We start from the raw sequence: 20,369 nt of genomic DNA, 5'->3' as shown, positions 1-20,369 counted from the left end.
GGTACCGGAGGGCATGGAATATAATATTCCGGAGGGCAAAGGAGATAGGATTACAACCAAGAATTACCTACCCAGCAACACTGAGTATAATCCTTCAGGGGGAAAAAAATGGTCATTCAGTGAAATAGAGAACTTTCAAGCATTCTTGCTGAAAAGACCAGAGCTAAATAGAAAATTTGACTTTCAAATACAAGACTCAAGTGGAACATGAAGAGGTAAATAGGAAAGAGAAATCATAAGAGACTTATTAAGGTTGAACTGTTTACATTCCTGCATGGAAAGATGATATTTATAACTCTTGAGACCTTTGTCAGCATTAGGGTAGTTGGAGGGAAAAAATTATATATATGTGTGTGTGTATGTATGTGTGTGTGTGTGTGTGTGTATATATATATATATATATATATATATATATACAGTTAAAGAGATAGATATAGATAGATAGAGGGCACAGGGTGAGTTGAAGATGAAGGGGTCATATCTGGAGAATAAAATTAAGGGATGAAAGAAGATTATACTGGGAGGAGAAAGGGAGAGGTAGAACAGGGTAATTTATCTCACAAAAAAAAAACAGAAAAGAAAAGGCTCTTACAATGGAGGGGAAACAAGTGAAGGAGTGAATTTTATTCTCATAGGATTTGACTTAAGGAGGGAATAACATACACACTCAATTGGGTATGGAAATATGTCTTACCCTACCAGAAAACAGGAGGAGGAGGGGACAAGAGAGCAGAGGAATGATAGAGAGGAGGGCAGAATGGGAAAGGGGTTAATCAGAAGCAAACACTTCTGAGGAGGAACAGGGTCAAAAGAAAGAATAGAATAAACGGGGGGGGGCGGGATAGGATTAAGGGAAACAGAATTAATTTTTTACAACATGATTACTAGGGAAGTGTTTTGTATAATTGCACATGTATAACCTATATTAAGTTGCTTGCCTTTTCAATGAGGGTGGGTGGGGAGGGAGGAAGGGAGAAAATTTGGAACCCAAAGTTTTCAAAACACATGTTTAAAAAAAAAGTTTTCACATGCAACTGGGAAATAAGAAACACAGGAAATGGGGTACAGAAATCTATCCTGCCCTACAGGAAAGTAGAAGGGGAAGGGGATAAGAGAAGTGGGGGAGAGATAGAAGGGAGATCAGGCTAGGGGAGGGAATATTCAGAATGCATGCCATCTTGGGGTAGGGGGAGGGGCAAGATGGGGTGAAAATCTGGAACTCAAAATCTTGTGGAAGTAAATGCTGAAAACAAAAAAATAAATAAATTTAAAATTAAAAAAAAGGGTTATACTCAGTTTTGCTAGGTAGGTGATTCTTGGTTGTAATCCTATCTCCTTTGCCCTCCGGAATATCATATTCCAGTCCTTTAATGTAGAAGCTGCTAAATCTTGTGTTACCCTGATTGTGTTTCCACAATACTTGAATTGTTTCTTTCTAGCTGCTTGTAATATTTTCTCCTTGACCTGGGAACTCTGGAATTTGGTTAGAATATTCCTAGGAGATTTCCTTTGGGGATCTCTTTCAGGAGGTGATTGGTGGATTCTTTCCATTTCTATTTTACCCTCTGGTTATAGAATATCAGGGCAGTTTTCTTTGATAATTTCTTGAAAGATGATGTCTAGGCTCTTTTTTTGATCATGGCTTTCAGGCAGTCCAACAATTTTTAAATGATCTCTCCTGGATCTATTTTCCAGGTCAGTTGTTTTTCCAATGTGATATTTCACATTGTTTTCTATTTTTTCATTCTTTTGGTTTCGTTTTACAATTTCTTGATTTCCCATAAAGTCATTAGCTTCCATTTTCTCCATTCTAATTTTTAAGGAAGTATTTTCTTCAGTGAGCTTTTGGACTTCCTTTTTCATTTGGTCAATTCTGTTTTTGAAGGCATTCTTCTCACTGGCTTTTTTGGATTTCCTTTGCCATTTGGTTTAGTCTATTTTTTAAGGTATTATTTTCTTCAGCATTTTTTTGGGTCTCCTTTAGCAAGCTGTTGACTTGTTTTTCATTATTTTGTTATGTCACTCTCATTTCTCTTCCCAATTTTTCCTCTACTTCTCTTACTTGCTTCTCAAAATTCTTTCTGAGCTCGTCCATGGCCTGGGACCGATTCCTATTTTTCTTGGAGGCTCTGGATGTAGGACCTTTGCCTTTGTTGTTTTCTTCTGGTTGTATATTTTGGTCTTCTTTGTCAACAAAGTAAGATTCTATGGTCTGACTTTTTTTGGGCTGTTTGCTCATGATCCCAGCCAATTATTTGACTTTTAAACTCTTTGTTTAAGTAGGGGTCTGCTTCCAGTGTGGAGAATGTACTGTCCCAAGCTTGGAGGGTTCTGTGCAGCTGTTTTCAGAGATACTTCTAGGGACCTGTAAATTTTTCAGTTCTTCCAAGCTGGCAAGATCAAAGGAGAAGTGTTTACTCTTTTCCTGGCCTGTGCTCTGGTCTGTGAGTGACCATAAGCACTCTTTTCTGCCTTGGAACTGTGAGAAGGATTTCCTCTTCACCACCACCACCACAGGCTCTGCTATGCCAGTGATCCTCCTTGCCCCAGGACCTCCACCCAAAACTTTGACCCTGATCCAAGCAAGGGCAAAGCAAGAAAATCCTGCCTCAGCACCAGCAAAGGGATCCCTGCACCCCACTCTGATCAGCCACTTGATCCCCCCCTCCATCTGAGGGCTGAGAGCTCTGGAAGCAGTCGCTGCCCCAGGGCTGTGCCGGGACTGGGGCTGGATGGAGCTATTTTTTTTTTTAATATTTTTTTATTTTTAACATGTGTTTTTAAAACTTTGGGTTCCAAATTTTTTCCCTTCCTCCCTCCCCACCCACCCTCATTGAAAAGGCAAGAATCTTGGTACAGGTTATAGATGTGCAGTCATGCAAAACACTTCCATAGTAGTCCTGTTATGAAAAACTAAATATATTTCCCTTCATCCTATCCTACCCCCCATTTATTTTATTCTCTCTTTTGACCCTGTCCCTCCTCAGAAGTGTTTGCTTTTGATTATCTCCTCCCCAAATCTGCCCTCCCTTCTATCAACACCCTGCTGTGATGTCCCCTTTCCCCCTTATTTTCCTGTAGAGTAAGATAGATTTCCATACCCCATTGTGTATGTTATTCCCTCCTTAAGCCAAATCCTATAAGAATAAGATTCACTCGTTCCCTCTCACCTTCCCCCATTTCCTCTCCATTGTAAGAGCCTTCTCTTGTCTGTTTCATGTGAGATATTTTACCTCATTCTACTTCTCCCTTTCTCCTCCCTTAATCCTCTCTCACCCCTTAATTTTATTTTCCAGATATCACCCCTTCATCTTCAACTCACCCTGTGCCCTCTATCTACACATACATATAATTTTTTCCCTCCCACTACCCTAATACTGACAAAGGACTCAGGAGTCACAAATATCATCTTTCCCGGCAGGAATGTAAACAGTTCCACCTTAATAAGTCTCTTATGATTTCTCTTTCCTGTTTATCTTCCATGTTTCACTTGAGTCTTGTATCTGAAGGTCAAATTTTCTATTCAGCTCTGATCTTTTCCATAGGAATGCTGAAAAGTCCCCTATTTCACTGAATTACCATTTTTTACCCTGAAGGATTATACTCAAGTTTTGCTGGGTAGGTGATTCTAGGTTGTCGAGCTCCTCTTTCATTATGGTATGACAGACCTTTCCTACTGACCTTCTAAGTTGTCTTTGGCGTTTGTGGGTTGAGAAGTCTGGAAACCACCACAGTTGACCATGATTCAGTCCCCTGAGGCTTGCTCCAGGTTCGCTGAGGCCTGATCTTTGCCTGTGGGGCCCATGCTGAACTTCACTCCTCTCCCAGACTGGTGAATAGACCTTTCCAATCAATCATATAGGTTGCCTTGGGCTGGAAATTTGTTTCACTCTGTCTTTTTGTGGTTTCTGCTGCTCTAGAATTTGTTTAGAGTTATTTTTTTACATGTATTTGGAGGGGTTTGGGGGAGAGCTCAAGCAAGTCACCACTTTTACTCCATTATCTTGGCTCCGCCCCCCTTTTGCCCATTTTACTTTCTAAGACTATCTCTATCTCTTGTTTGGTCAGATTCTTAACTACAGATCTGATAAGTAAAATTTTCCATGTTCCCCTAATTTGCTTATATTACCCTTTATGTATAAATCATGTACCCATTTTGACCTGTTGGTATGCAATGTGAGATGTTGGTTTATGCCTACTTTCTGCCAAACTGCTCTCCAATTTTCTCAGCAATTTTTGTCCAATAATGAGTTCTTGCCCCCAAAGCTTGGATCTTTGGGTTTATCAAACATGAGATCAAAACATTCCTACCATGTGTTATATACTTAATCTATTCTACTGATCTATCACTCTATTTCTTAGCCAGTACCAAACTGTTTCGATGATTTTGTTGTTTTGTTATTGTTGTTGAGTATTGTCTGACTCTTCATGAACATTTCACTTAGACTGCCAGTTTCAGTGGCTATAATTGGTCAAAACAGCTTCTAATAATTGCTTAAACTTCCTTTTCATTGGTGGTGCATTTAGCCTTTTCATTTTTGATACTGGTAAGTTGGTTTTCTTCTTTTTCTAAATCAAATTAAGCAATGGTTTATCTATTTTATTTTATTTTTTTAAATCAAATCAGCTTCTAGGTTTATTAGTTCAATGTTTTGTTTTTAACTTTCATTTTTATTAATTTCTTCTTTGTTTTTGGGGATTTCTATTTTGGTGTTTAAATGGGGATTTTTAATTTGTTCTTTCCAGGTTTTTTTTTTTAAACTGTATCCAATTAATTGATCTGTTCTTTCTCTTTTTTATTGATGTGTTTAGAAATACAAATTTCCCCCTAAGTACTGCTTTGTCTGCATCCCATAAATTTTGGTATGCCGTCTCATTACTGTCATTCTCTTTAACGAAATTATTTATTTCTATGAATTTGTTCTTTGACTCACTTATTCTTTAGAATTAGATTCTTTAGTTTCCAATTAATTTTAATTTATGCTTTCACAGCCCTTTATTGAATGTAATTTTTATTGCATTATGGTCTGAAAAGGGTGCATCTACTATTTCTGCTTTTTTGCATTTGTTTATCAGGTTTTTATGCCCTAACACATGGTTAATTTTTGTGGAAGTGCCATGTAAAGCTGAGAAAAAGGTATACTCATCAATTCCTATTCAATTTTCTCTAGAGGTCTATCATTTCTAACTTTTCTAAAATTCTGTTAATCTCTCTGACTTCCTTATTTATTTTATGGTTAGCTTAAGTCGAAGTCCTGCACTAGTACAGTTTTACTATCTTTTTCCTCCTGTAATTCATTTAACTTTTCCTTCAAGAATTCGGATACCATGCCATTTTGTGCATACATGTTTAGTTAGCAAGATGTAGTTTCCCTAATTGCCTCTTTTAATTAGGTCTATTTTTGCTTTTGCTTTGTCTGAGATCATGATTGCTACCCCTTGCCTTTTTTACTTCAGCTAAAGCATGACAGATTCTATTCCAATGACTTATTTTAACTCTCTGTGTATCATTTTGTTTCAAGAGTGTCTTTTATAAACATATAATTTTGAGGTGAGGTTCAAGCATTGCCTACCACCTTTCCATCTTCCCCTCCACTATAAAACTCTTCCTTATGCATGAGATAATTTCCCCCATTCTTTCTCTCCCTTCTCCCTTCTCTCAGTGCATTCCTTTTTCTCACCCCTTCATTTTTTTTTAAATCATCCCAACATAATCAACTCATATCCATGGCCTAGACTCCAAACTGCCCAATTAATGATAAAGTTCTCAGGAGTTTCATGAATCATCTTCCTATTCGCTTTCATGTTTACCTTTTTATCTCGACTTGAGTTTTGTGTTTGAATGTCCAACGTTTTTATTCAGCCCTGGTCTTTTCATCAGGAATGCTTGAAAGACTTCTATTTCATTAAATATTCACTTTTTCCCTGTAGGATCATACTCTGTTTTGCTAGGTACATTATTCTTGGTTGTATTCCTAGCTCCTCTGCCCTCAGCTCCTCTAATGTGGAAGCTGCTAAATCTTGTGTGATCCTGACTGGCTCCACACTATTTAAACGGTTTCTTTCTGGCTGCTTACAATAATTTGTCCCTGACCTGGCAGCTCTGGAACTTGTCTAGAATTTTCCTGCATTTTTTCATTTTTGAGATTTCTTTCAGGAGGTGATTGGTGGATTCTTTCAACTTCTATTTTATCCCCTGGTTCTAACATATTGGGAATTTTCCTTGATAATTTCTTGAAACATGATGTCATGGCTCATTTTTTAATCATTGCTTTTAGGTAGTCCATTAATTTTTATATTGTCTCTCCTTGATCTATTTTCCAAGTCAGTTGTTTTTCCAATGAGATTATTTCACAATTTCTTCAATTTTTTCTTTTTTTTATATTTATTTTATTGTTTCTTGATATCTCATGGAGTCATTAACTTCTACTTGCCTGATTCTACTTTTCAAGGAATTATTTTTCTTCAGTGAGCTTTTGTACTTCTTTTCTCATTTGGTCAATTCTGCTTTTTATGGAGTTCTTCTCTTTGATGAATTTTGTGCCTCTTTTACCATCTGTCCAATTCTGTTTTTTAAGTTATTATTTTCTTCAGTATTTACATGCTTCCTCTGCCAAGCTGTTAATTCTCTTTTCATAATTTTTGTGCATCACTCTTATTTCTTTTTCCAACCTTTCCTCTATCACTCTTACAGCTTTCTTTAGCTCTTCCAGGCATTCTTGTTTGCACCTGTGTCCAATTTGCATTTTTCTTTGAGGCTTTGCTTGTAGCTATTTTCATCTTGTGTTATTCTGAGTTTGTATCTTACGCTTCTCTTTTACGAAAGTAAGTTTTTGTTTTTATTGTTAGGTTCTTTTTTTGTTGTTTGCTCATTTTTCTAGCCTATTCTTGATTTTGAATTTTATGTTAAAGTTGGGCTCGTTCCTGGAGTGGGGGTGGAGTATAGTAGAGAGCCAAAGCCCCACACTTTAGGCTTTTTTTGTGCTGCTATTTTCAAAGCTAGTTATGGGGTGGGAATTCTGTAAGCTTTTAGTGTTTCCAAGGTGATGTTACACTGGGAGAGTTGTGGTCACTGTTCTTCTGGTATGTGCTCTGGTCTTTACCTCAAAAAGGCTCTACTCCCCTGCGGCTGCTCCTCTTGACCACAGAACTATGACCCAGAACTACATATAAGCAATGGAGCTGCCAAATAATACCCATTCCTGTGTCCAGTGTTAGCTTAGGGTCTCTTGTAATCTCTTTCTCACCAGTTGTCAAATACCCTTACCATCTCTGAGGTAAGAGCCCCCAAAGCTGTTGCAGCTGCCTCCAAGGCTCACTGGTAGTGTTGCCACCACATGTGATCTGGGTCAGCCCCCATCCCAATGTCACAGACCTCTCCTACTACCCTCCTAAGTTGTCCTGTGCTAGAAAAATGTCTCACCCAACCTTTTGTTAGGTGTGCCTCTCCAGAATTTGATTTGAAGCATGTTGGGAGAGTTTAGCTAGGTTGCCACTTCTACTCAGCCATCTTAGCTTCACCCCAGAAAGTTCATTTTTGAGATGACTTAACATCCACAAGAATCAGCATGGTAGAAAAGTGTTTGATCTGGCACCCAGATAGAAATGCTTCCCCTGCTCCTTATAAACTATTACTTAATCAATCAATAAACATTTATTAAGCACCTACTAAGTCCTGGAGATACAAAAAGTGGCAAAAGACAGTCTCTGCTCACAATCCAATGAGGGAGAAAAGAAGCAAATGAATATGTGTAAGCAAACTATATATAGGATAAATAGGAAATAATTAACAGAGCCAAGACACTAGAATTAAGAGAGTTAGGAAAGGTTTCCTGTAGAAGATGGGATTTTAGTTGGGACTTAAAGTACTAGTAGCTGGAGTGGAGGGGGGAGAGCATTCCAAGTAAGGGGGACAGACAGAGAGAAGGCCTGGAGCCAAGAGATGAAGTGTCTTGTTTGTGAAATAATCAGGAGGCCAGTGTCACTGGAATGAAGACTACAAGGGAACATGGTGGAGAGTGAGGTATAAGAAGACTGGAAAAGTTTCAAACTATGTAAACATGGAGAAAACCAAAGAGCTTTACTGAGCCTTAGGCTTCCTCTTCTGTGAATGAGGAAAACAACACCCACAGTATTTATATCCCAGAGTTGTTGTAAGGATAAAAAAAAGAATGTTTGTAAAAAACTTTATAAATCTAAAGATGCCTTAAAAGCGTTATTATTCTCTTCAAGTTTTTTTTGTTGCTTTTTTTTTTTTTGGCAAGGCAATTGGGGTTAAGTGACTTGCCCAGGGTCACAGAGCTAGTAAATGTCAAGTGTCTAGTCTGAGATCAGATTTGAACTCAGGTCCTCCTGACTCCAGGGCCAGTGCTCTATTCACTGTACCACCTAGCTGCCCCTATTTTTTTCAAGTTCTAAAAAATTCCCCCCATAATACAAATACTACATGTAATTGAATGAATTAAAAAACACTTACTGAGCACTTACTATGTGCCAGGTGGTGCTAAGTGCTGGGGTTACAATAAAATGGAAAGACAGTTAAGGAACTCACATTTTAATAAGAGAAGACAACATGTATAAGGGAGTGGTGCAGTAAGAGAGGGAAGTTAGAAGGACGGTGATCAGAGCCACAGGACAATTGAGTGCTATGTCTTTTCCTAGAATAGTAGTGTTGACCTGATCAGTAACTTCTGCATGATATATTTTTTAAATATCTTAAAATTTTTTTACTTCTATTAAATAATATCCAGCTAAAAGAAACAGTAACTAAACAGTTCATTCCTTCATTCAACATCTACTTAAGGAATACCTTCTGTCTACAGAGTGTTATGTTAGGCAATGAGGAATACAGAAATAGAAAAGCAAACTGGAGGCAGAGCCAAGATGACAGAGTAGAGGCAGGAACTCACCTGAACCCTCCCAAATTCCAATCCAAACAACTTTAAAATAACACTGCCAATCTAATTCTGGAGCAGCAGAGTCAACAGAAGGTTGAAGTGAAACAAGTTTGCAGCCCAAGACAACTTAGGAGGTTGACAGGAAAGGTCTGTCACACTGGGGTGGTGATCGGGACCTGGAGTGCAGAATGGTCCATTCCATGGCAAAGCCAGTAACAAGCCTTGAAGGTGACTAAAACAGCACCAGCACCAGGTCCAGGAACTCTCAGCCCACAAATGGTAAGGGAGTCAGGCAACTGGTCAGAAAGAGATCACAGGGGATTTTTTCCTGGTGCTGGGTTTGGGAACCTGTTGCATTGCCCAGATGCAGTTATAGGTCACAGTTCAAGGGCAAAAAGGACTGACTGCAAGGGAGCAGGGGTCCAGGCCCTGGTCTCAGTTCCAAGGGAGAGGAGCACTAGTGCATGCAACCATCAGAAAGCAAAAGCCTGAGTCACAGTTCCAGGGCAAAATGAGCGATGGTTCCTGGTCACAGTTCCAGGGTAAAGAGTCCTCATGGTTGTTCACAAAGGGGTAGGGGCCCAGGTTTCAGAAAGGAGGACTAGTGCTTGTGGCTGCAGGATAGCAGGGGTTCTGGTCATAGTTCTTGTGCCAAAAGGAGCACTTGCAGTCGTGGCTGCAGAAGAACAAAGTCCCTTCCTGAGTAAAGACCAGAGCACAAGGCAGGAGAGCAGTGACCCCACCTCTCCTTGGATCACAACACCTTGGAAACACCGAAAACTTAAAGACCCCCCGTCCAGAACTAGTTCTGAAAACAGCAGCACATAAAACCTGGAGCTTGGGTCAGTGCCTGCTAGCAATGGGGGAAGGTACCCTAGCAGTAACAGATCTCAAACTTATTACACAGTAAACAATCAGGTACTGGTTAAGAAATAGAGGAGTGGATCAGTAGAATAGATTAGGTATATTACACATAACAGTAAATGACCATAGTAACCTCGTATTTGATAAAGCCGAACAGCCAAGCTTTTGGAACAAGAATTAATTATTTGACAAAAACTGCAAGGAAAACTAGAAAGCAGTTTGGCAGAAATTAGGTATGGACCAGCACCTCACATTATATACCAAGATAAGGTCAAAATGGGTACGTGATTTATACATAAAGGGTAGTATCATAAGCAAATTAGGGGAGCATGGAAAATTTTACCTGTCAGATCTATGGAGAAGGAAAGAATTTAGTACCAAACAAGAAAAAGAGAGAATTACAGGAGATAAAATGGATAATTTTGATTACATTAAATTAAAAAGGTTTTGCACAAACAAAACCAATGCAGCCAAGATTAGAAGGAAAGCAGCAAACTGGGGAAAATTTTTATAGCAAGTTTCTTTGATACAGTTTCATTTCTCAAATATATAAAGAACTGAGTCATGTTTATAAGAATATGAATCACTCCCCAATTGATAAATGGTCTAAGGATATGAGCAGGCCGTTTTCAGAAGAAGAAATTAAAGCTAACTATAGTCATACAAAAAAATGCTCTAAATCATTCCTGATTCAATAAATGCTAATTAAATCAACTCTGGTGTGCCACCTCACACCTATCAGATTGGCTAATATGACAGAAAATGAAAATGACAAATGTTGGAGGGGACGTGGAAAAACTGGAACACTAACGTATTTTTGGTGCAGTTGTGAACTGATCTGGAGCAATTTGGAACTATGCCCAGAAGACTATAAAACTGCAATATCCCTACTAGTTCTACAACCCAAAGAAATCAAAGAAAAAGGAAAAGGATCTATATGGACAAAAATAATTGGACATTTAGGAGATGCTCATCAATTAAGGAAAGTCTAAACAAGTTCTGGTATATGATTACAATGGAATACTATCGTGTTATATGAAATGACAACCAAGATGGTTTCAGAAAAACCTGGGAAGACTAAACTGATGCAAAGTGAATGGAGCAGAACCAAGATAACATTGTACACAGTAACAGCAATATTGTATGCTGAGCAACTGTGAATGACGTAGCTATTCTACTCAATACAACGATTCAAGGCAGTTCTCAAAGAAGATACGATGAAAATTGCTATCCACCTCTAGAGAAAGAACTGATGAAGTATGAATGTAGATTGAAGAATATTTTTACTTTATTTTTCTTGGTTTTTTTTGGTCTGTGTTTTCTTTTGCAATATGGCTAACATGTAAATATGTTTTGCAAGATTTCACATATATAATCTATATCAAATTGCTTGCCTTCTCAAGGAGCAGGGAGGGGTGAAAAAGGATTTGGAACTCAAAATTTAAGAAAATGAATGTTAAAAGTTTTTTACATGTAATTGAGAAAAAAATAAGAGACTTAAAGAAGAAAAATCTACCTTAGGAAGACTCTCCTCTAGTCTTAGTGTACAACTGGTACAAGAAGCATAGATTTCAAATGGTCCACCAACTTAAGAATAGCAGATAACAAAGAGCCAGCAGGAGTACTTCTTACTGTCACCATCATAATGATTAGTAATACAACAATGTCATTCGTCATGATATAATCTATGCATTGTAAAGGATGCTAGCATTTCAATGATTACCATTTGTAATAATATACTATCTAATAATATGATATTTTTATAACTGCTATGGCTGTACGTAGAAAGGCAGCTGGATGGGGAGGTGGATTTGAGGTCCCAAGACTTTGGCTCAAGTCCTCTGAAACATGGTGGCTAAGACAGTGGACAACTCACCTAACTTTTCAGTGACCCATGCAACTGTCTATGCCAATGACTTGGGAGAAAGTGCTGATCTACTTTGGTAGAGGGAGTTTTCTTATCAGGAATTCCCTATACCAATAATATGACACACGACAGTTCTCCACTTCTGACATCTATACTAACAGACAGAAGAGAACATTCCAAAGATTAACTCATCACTTTATCAAATAAAATCAACAATGACTACTAGAATTGTTATTAATATGCCATTGGTTTTGACAATGATACATCATTACAGTTATTAATAGTATAGTTTAAGCAATTACAAGAACACATTTGAAGGTACTATTATAATACAACTTCAGAAAACAATATTAGTACTTTTAATTTAAGTATATATCAAATGGGGAAAGCAAACTGCCACAAGTGCTACTGATCATATTTGAAGCAATAAATCAGTGGCACTTTGCTACTCCCTATTCTTTGTATCTCTTCCTTCTCTTTTCCTGTCCTCTTCTACTGGTTTCTATTTTCTTTCACAAACCTATTTGCTTGGGTGACTAGTGTCACTCAGAGATATTTCTTAACCCTGCTGATGGAATTCAGTGCTTTATGGTCCCTAGGTCTAGGCAAATATTCTCTTTTTTAAAAATTCTGTATAAATCAGATAATCCTGAAAGGAAGGCTACATATATATAATCCTTAAAATTTCTTCAAGGGCTCTCATATTTTGTAATCTGATACCTAAAAATGCAAATGTTCATTAATAATTTACCAAATGCAACAGTCCAACAGTCTCTCTTGCTTTCTCCTTGTACAGGTTCCATATTAGCAACAGGAATATCTTTTTGCCTGGGGTCCCATACCTTTACGGTTCCTATCAGGAATAAAAAGGGATTAGTAAAGTGAATGGTTATCAATTGGTTTCCTTTTAGTTTTCTTGTATCATACTCCTAAAACCAATTACTGAGAGGCTAAAGTGTCTATAAGTAGTGTTTTAGGTACCATGATACCACAGAAAATTCACATATTTTCTGACCTGTAACAACTGGGAAATAGTATCATGGAAAGGGCATTGGAAATGGAGTCAGAGGACCTAGGAAGTAACTTGTAGGACTTTGAGCAAATCACATATTCTCTCTGTACCTCGGTTTACTCATATGTGAAAAATAAGGGGATTAGATTAGATGACCTCTAAGGTCCTTTCCAGCCCTAAATCTGTCATTCTATAATCCTAAGTAATAACGTACTTATCGATCACAGAAGTAACATCAATATCACCTGACTGGTTTTTCAGATTAATGAATTTTAAAAAGCCATTCTAAAATAATCCATAATCTAGGTTTCACTCACAAAAAAAGCATATTTGTTACTTACTTCAGATCATAGATTGCTTTCTTTGTTCTAGTTTGGCGCTAATCTATTAAAAATGCTCTCGTTACTTTTCATTATATTCTTTCTCCCTTTACATTAACGTTATCTGATTTATATAGGTACAATAAACAATGTAATCAATCAACCAACAAATATTTAATAAAGGCCTACTATAAGCTTCTATGACTGTTGTAACTTATGTAGGATTCAAAGATATCATTTCTTTCAAAATCAACTTTCATTTTCTTTTAGTAATGAGGAAAAAGAGCAGAATAAAATTAAAGGTAATCCTTCTCTAACCAATTTTTGGATGACAAAATCCTTGAGGGCAGAAAACCTAATGTAGTGCATAGTATACTATTGAATAAATTGAATAAATACTTACTAAATGAATGCTAAATGATTGAATTTCTTTTTCTGTCTTTTACTTGAACACATAATTATTCAAGTTAATTAACTGGATTTATCTCCTATTCCTATATCACACCCAGAGAGAGGAGAATGTGTGTACTGATACAGGGCTGCCTTAATAAATACAAGGTGGTCAGCAGGAGGGAGAATTTTATAAAATCAATCAATTAACAAACATTCATTAAGTGCCTACTATGTGCCAGGCACTGTGCGAGGTAACTGAGGATACAAAAGCACAAAGGAAAGTCATTGCCATCAAGGAATTTCTATCAGGGAAGACAACAAGAATAGAAATATATAAAAAACACATTCAAAATAAATCATAATAAATTTTTGAAAATTTAAGTAAACATGTATACAAAATTTACAAATGTATGTATTTCTTGTTATTATAAAATAAGAGCCATAAAAAAACTGCTTCTGAGCCCCTATTGAAAAAATTTTCTCTTCTTTTTTTCACCTTCCCCAGTCATTGGAAGCCACCGAATATGTTTGCCTTCAATGAACTTCTTTCTCCTCCCCACCCCGGCATGCTTAAGTGCCTGAATTTCCCTTCCCCTTCTCCATGAAGTCAAAAAGAAGTCTGGCCTGGGAAAGAGCAGGGGCACTCTCACTGAAGACAACTGGGATACAATCTCTTTTTGTTAGTGGATGTAAACAGAATCTTTTGCTTTTTAACAGCATCAATATGGCAATTTTTACTTGTACTAAATCTATTTTTTAAAAAGGAGAAAAAGAGAGTTGTCATTCACATTATATTGGCAGTTGCTAGATTTTAAAAGTCTACAAGATTCACAGGAAAACAGATTTCAATGATCTGGCCCAGTACAAAGCTAACAACAAGTGTCATGCCATACACTAAGATACTAATTTTATCTAATATCACTTAGTTTTATTAACAAACTAACATGAGATGACTTAGTTTTAAGCTCTAACTTGCCCACAAGCAGAAGCATGGCATAATGAAGAGGGGACTAGATGAGGTCTAAGAGTCCCTGGGTTATAGTCTCAGTTCTGTCACATACCAGCTGTAGAAACCCAGGTAAGTCACAGACAAATCACTCCTCTCACCTTCAATTTCCCCATTTGTTAAATGTGAAGAATATCACTTGGCTTGCCCACTTCACAAGATTGTTTAAGTATCAAATAAAATTGTAAATGACAGAGTGCTATAGGTATGTGAAATACTACTATCATAAAACTCTGTACATGTGCAGACTCAAAAGAAGGAATGAATATAGTTAAAATTAGCGGTTCAAAAAGACTTTTTTCTACTTCAGTGTCCACAAAGATGGATGGAATTTTTCCTGGAAAAAATAAGAGTATTCTGACTCACCATCTCGGCTTCCAGTTACAATTTCTGGTGCTCCTTCCCCAATTCCTAAGCCACCTACACCATCTATAGTATTTATGATTTCATTATGGCCTTTTACAGAATACACTGGCATCAGTGGAGCTTCCAAATTCCTATGTAACAGAAAACAGTTGTAAACACAGCATACTCACTCTTCCACTAAAATATGGTAACAAAATAAACACAATGCTCAAATTTGTATTAAAATAAAGGTTTTGTTACTAAAGTTTTCTATGAAATATATTAGTTTTAAAATGTTCTACATTTCACCTTATCATCTTATGTTTCTCCACTTAATACCCCAATGCTCACCCCCAAATCTTATACTAACTTTAATGAAAAGTAAATTCAAATTAGTTTAGATTACAACCAAAGACTTTTTACTAATATCTAAATATGTGGACCAGACAGTTTATTTTATACTGAGAAATCTCCCTTAATAGATGGTATATACTTTTATTTTCAGTGTGAATTCCAGATAATGCCTTGTTCACTGAAATAATTTCATCTCTTTTCTAAACTGTGCCTAAACATTGCAAATTATTTAGAATATTAGCTGTGATATAATATTTTGTAGACCAAATGTTCCAAACTGCTTTAATAATGGTTGGCAAAGAGAGAGAGAGAGAGATGCAAGAATTGGCCTGTGGAAGTGTGGATCCCTACACAGGAAGTTTGAGAGATAAGGCTGTCTGGCACTGCTAGTATTAACAAACTCTCTTTGCTCAATCTCTCTCTCTCTCTCTCTTTTTTTTTTTTTAGTGAGGCAATTGGGGTTAAGTGACTTGCCCAAGGTCCCACAGCTAGTACGTGTCAAGTGTTGGGTCTGAGGCCGGATTTGAACTCAGGTCCTCCTGAGTTCAGGGCCGGTGTTCTATTCATCAATCTCTTCTTCAATTCCTTTCACACTCCTTTTGTTTTTCCTATTGGAATCTTCCTATTCTTTCCTTCTCTTAATATTTAATATTATATATCTTTTTTAAGGAAAAAAAGGCTATTCATGAATTGTAAACCTTGCCTGTCTATTTGTTTAGCAAGACAAGGTTTATATGTACTAAATAGAGGTTCAGCCTTGGAATCAGGAAGACGTATTCAAATCCTGTTTCTGACACATAGGTGTGACTATGGATAAGTTATAGATGAGGTGCCAATACGCACTTCTATTTCTCAATCTATTCTCCTATTACTTTCATACTCTTTTATTTTTTCTGGAGGAACCTTTCCTAATGTTTCTCTCCTCTGATATTTCACCTTAGGTCCTGTGCATGTTGGTAGATGTTATTTGTCCACAAAGCAGTTAATACAAAGAAGAATTCTGAATAGCCCCAATTTCCTAAAGGATATAAGACTAAGTTACAAAAAAATCATCTCAAGAAGATTTTCTTCTAAAGTGGAATGAGTCAGGATGCTAGCCAAGATAATTCTGTAGAGGAAGTTTCTTGTCCAGAGAATCACCATATACTCTAATAATATGAGTGATGCTCCTAAAAATGAAAAGGTCATAGGATTTAGAGCTAGGAATGATGAACTTTACAGAACACCTGATCCAATTCCCTCATTTTACAAAAGCCAGAGAGGTGAAGCGATTTGTCCCTAGTCACAAATAAAGGCGGTGTGTTTCAAAGTCTTGATTAGACTTTTGGTCCTTGGGCTCCAGATCCAGGAGGATGAAAAGACAACTCTCATAAAAAATATAGATGACAAGATTTTGGTATAGTTATTATGGCCCCTTTTATGGTGTAAATTTACCTTAATTTATACAATAGTTATATTCCTGAAAATGCGTATAAATATTTGATTTAGAAAACCAGCAGTGGAAACTTTTATTTAAAGAAACACAACCAATGAATCCTGTTGTAAAGAAAATGCTACTTTTGTCATTAAATAAAAACAAAATAATTTTTCAGTTTCATAAGTTTGGATCTTCATGTAAATATCCTCAAAGTAAGAATATAACCAGAAGTTGAGAGTTCTGAACATTAGCATTCAAGGAGATTAAATGCTGTAGCATTTTCTTAAATGTCCATATTGTTAACAGTATCTGCCGTAACTAAAGAAAAATGAACCCAACATTCTCAATCTGCACTTGAAAATGAATACTAAATATAGACTTTGAATAACATCTATCTTAAAACCAAATTAAGACTGAACAAGGAAACTTTTTTTTTTAAAATTCTCTTTTCCAGAGGCAGAATGATACGAATACTAAAGAATTTTTTATCTCATCTGTCTAAACACATATTAAATAATCTTACCAGATATTCAGGTTTCCATCAAAATCTCCAGTAGCTAGATATCTCTGCTGTAGAGATGCTGCACCAAATGTTCCACACTTAAAGGGTTTGGCCTTTTCAATCTTGAGGTGGGGGAGAAAAGAATAAATCATTCACCTAAGCAGCTATTTGTAACTCACAATATTTATGGAACTATTATGGAATTTAAGTAAGATGCACAATATCAAATGTAATAAGAAAATTTCTGATAAAATGCTAATCATGTTCTCCTTTAGACTTTTTTCTATAATTTAAAAAATCACATTACAGAAAAAAGGAAGAGTAGTATTTAATACATTTTAAAATTTGTGCATATATTCTCCTTTCCTCTTATCTCTCTAATAGGCATTCACATGCTGACAATTCTGCTATCTCTACTAACTTGCAAATAGTGGAATTGATCATTAATACCTTACATTCTTCCTTGAAATCTAAAATAGGATGTTAGAACATACTTCTTATTTTTTCTAGAAAGCTACAGAAACTAAACAAAAAAGCAAAATGTTTATGTGCTTCTGGTATTTTTCCCTGCAGAACATGACTTTTCCCTGGACATGTAGGGAAAGATTGTCTAGAGACATTTATTCACTACACACACAGTTAGCAAACTCTTTGGGGATTTTTTAAATTAAAAAAAAAAAAAGCTCAATGAATATTCAAAATTTCATGGCATAACTGAGAAAACTTGTGGACTTTGTTTTTCCCAGTTGGACTTTTTAAACCCCCATGCTCTGAAACCCTTCAGTTCACCTTAGTAATATGCAGTGAGGGTCATGTCTCTTGACCAACCACAAAGGGTTACATCTCCACAATTCATAACTCTTAAATTTTTCTAGAAGACAATAAGGTCCCATCTTCCATCTTTCCCTGTGCCCTTCTAAACCTATTCTCAATTCTCACTGCAACCTCCAGTCACTCCACCCTTTTCTGTTTTCCCAGACCACTACAATGATGCTCTGGTCTCACTTTCTTTCCTTCAAAATCTTGATCCTATCTCTATATAGTTAACTAGTTTAAATTTTATAGTGTCTCTGCCCTTGAATCCCTTATTTCCTTGTTTTACTAAGGCTCATACTTTTCAATCCCCATCCTAGATTACTCCCATAATCCACTGCTACTAAATGTCACCCAATTTTGTTGACTAGATCCAGAATTAATTTAGGTTGTGTAATTCTCAATTGAGTCTCAACTGTTGCGCCTCAATACTTTTACCGTTCCCAGATGGACTCTACCAGAGTCTTAGTTCTTCACTTCAAGCTACCTATACCACCTCCTCCCTGATTTTCTCTCAGTAGAGGCCCTTGTCTCATGTTTTATTGAAAAAATTGAGATAGTTTGACCCAAGCTCTTTCATTTCTCTAATTCAATACTTCAAATCTTAACACTATCCCCTAGTCTTTCCTCCTCTGCTTCAGTGGTAGCCTAAGAAGTGGGTGGCCATTCTTCTTGCCAATGCCAATCCTTCTACAGTATTTTGTCTCTGATCTCATCCCCTTCCAGGGGTTTTTCCTTTACTTACATTTTGTCCTTTCTCCCTAATTTCCAATCTCTCCTTATTTATTAGCTTCTTCTCTAATGCTTACAAACACATGAAGATCTCTCCCACCTTAAAAACAAAAAACCCTTTACTACTTTACCATACCCTATTATTCCCTCAAACTATATCTCTCCTTTTCACATCCAAAATCCCAGAAAAATACTCTACATTCATTGACTTGACTTCCTCATCTCACATTCACTTCTGTTTTTGTTTTTTGCTGGGCAATGGGGTTAAGTGACTTGCCCAGGGTCACACAGTTAGTAAGTATCAAGTGTCTGAGGCTGGATTTGAACTCAGGTCCTCCTGACTCCAGGGCCAGTGTTCTATCCACAGCGCCACCTAGCTGCCCCTTCACATTCACTTCTGAATCCCTTGAAGTGTGGATTCTGATTCTGTTCCCTGAACGAGAATGCTCTCTGGAAGTTAATCACTGATCTTTTTACTGCTCAAGTTAGTGGCCTTTTCTCACTTTATACCCTTCTCATTCTCTCTGCAGAACTTGACACTGGTGTTGCTGATTTCCGGCCTTGGATACTCTCACCTGTTTTTTCCCCCAACAATGCTCTATAACCAGATTTCCTATCAAAACTGATCCTTCTGTGTCTTCCCTATGGCATCATCATCCATGTCACAACTCTATGTGTGGCTGTAACCCAGGGCTTTATCATGGACTCTCTCTCTTAGTTTCCTCATCATCATCCTCATCATGAATTCCCATGGATTCAACTATCATCCCTATAAAGATGACTTCCAAATCAATATGCCCAACTCTTACCTTTCTCCTCAGCTCCTGTCCTGAATTATGTCTGTGACACGTCTACATAGATGTACCATAGGCATCTCAAATTCATCATCTCCACAAAAGAACTATCCTTCCCTCTAAATTTAACTCTCAAATTCCCTCTTTCTGTCAAGGGTACAGCCATTCTTCTAATCATCCAGGTTCCCAACTTCGGCATCATCCTCAACTCTTTCCTCTTCCTCAATGTCCCCTACCCTGTCCAATCAGCTGCCAGGTCTGGAATTTACCTCTACATTATCTTTTAAATCCACCACCCTCACTCACTGCTCTCATTCTGGTTTTCAGCATCTCTAACCGAGACCACTGCAATAGCTCCCACCTGGTCTCCCTGTACCCAGTTTCTCTCCACTCCAACCCATCTCCACATGGATGCTAAATTTCTATTGCAAATGCAGTTCTGATCATGTTACTTCCCTTTTAAAGAAGTTTCAGTGGCTCCCTACTGCCTATAGGATACAAATGAAATTCCTTTTTTGGGCATTTAGAGTCCACCATCTGGCTCCTCTTTTTCCCATTTGGTTGAACATTATTCTCCCTCACCAATTCTACATTCTAGTCAAATGATGCTACTTGCCATCCCCTGGACACTACACCTAACCACCCATCTTTATGCCCTCATGACTGGAACGATCTGTGTCTTCACCCCCACCCCCTACCCCAGCCTCCAGTTCTTTTCAAGAATCAGGTCAAGTGCCACCTCCTACAAGAAGCCTTTCCTAATTGCTCCAGGTGTCAGATAGTATTTTGTATATATTTTGTTCTGACTCCTCAATGTATATATTGTATCCCCCCAGTAGACTGTATTCTCCTTGATGGCAGGGAGTTTTGTTTTTATCTTTATATGCCCACAGGACCTTAATAATGCTTGTTAAATTGAAACAGACTTGGAAGGGATCTTAGCGACCTACTCTGATCTTCTCATTTCAGAGATGAACATGGAGCTCAGACAGGCTAAATGACACACTCAGGGTCACCTAGGCCACAATAGCCCTAGAATTCAAGTCCCCTGAT

The 20,369-nt window shown here is 37.3% G+C and overlaps 1 protein-coding gene across 1 annotated transcript in view; it reads right to left on the bottom strand.

The window, feature by feature from the left end:
• The window catches only part of WDR92 (WD repeat domain 92), a 43,714-nt gene that overhangs the window by 14,965 nt on the left and 8,380 nt on the right, over positions 1-20,369 (bottom strand). Inside the window, exons 2-4 of the mRNA XM_027865609.1 lie at positions 16,999-17,099; positions 14,726-14,856; positions 12,380-12,481 (exon numbers count right to left, since the gene is read on the bottom strand). Coding sequence (XP_027721410.1) covers positions 12,380-12,481; positions 14,726-14,856; positions 16,999-17,099 — 334 coding nt within the window. The remainder of the gene's footprint in view (positions 1-12,379; positions 12,482-14,725; positions 14,857-16,998; positions 17,100-20,369) is intronic.

The sequence above is a fragment of the Vombatus ursinus genome, unplaced genomic scaffold, assembly GCF_900497805.2.
Source record: "Vombatus ursinus unplaced genomic scaffold, bare-nosed wombat genome assembly UNPS02014778.1, whole genome shotgun sequence".
NCBI classification, from domain to species: domain Eukaryota; kingdom Metazoa; phylum Chordata; class Mammalia; order Diprotodontia; family Vombatidae; genus Vombatus; species Vombatus ursinus.
Note: the sequence above shows the minus strand (reverse complement) of the source record. Positions and strands in the feature narration are given on the sequence as shown.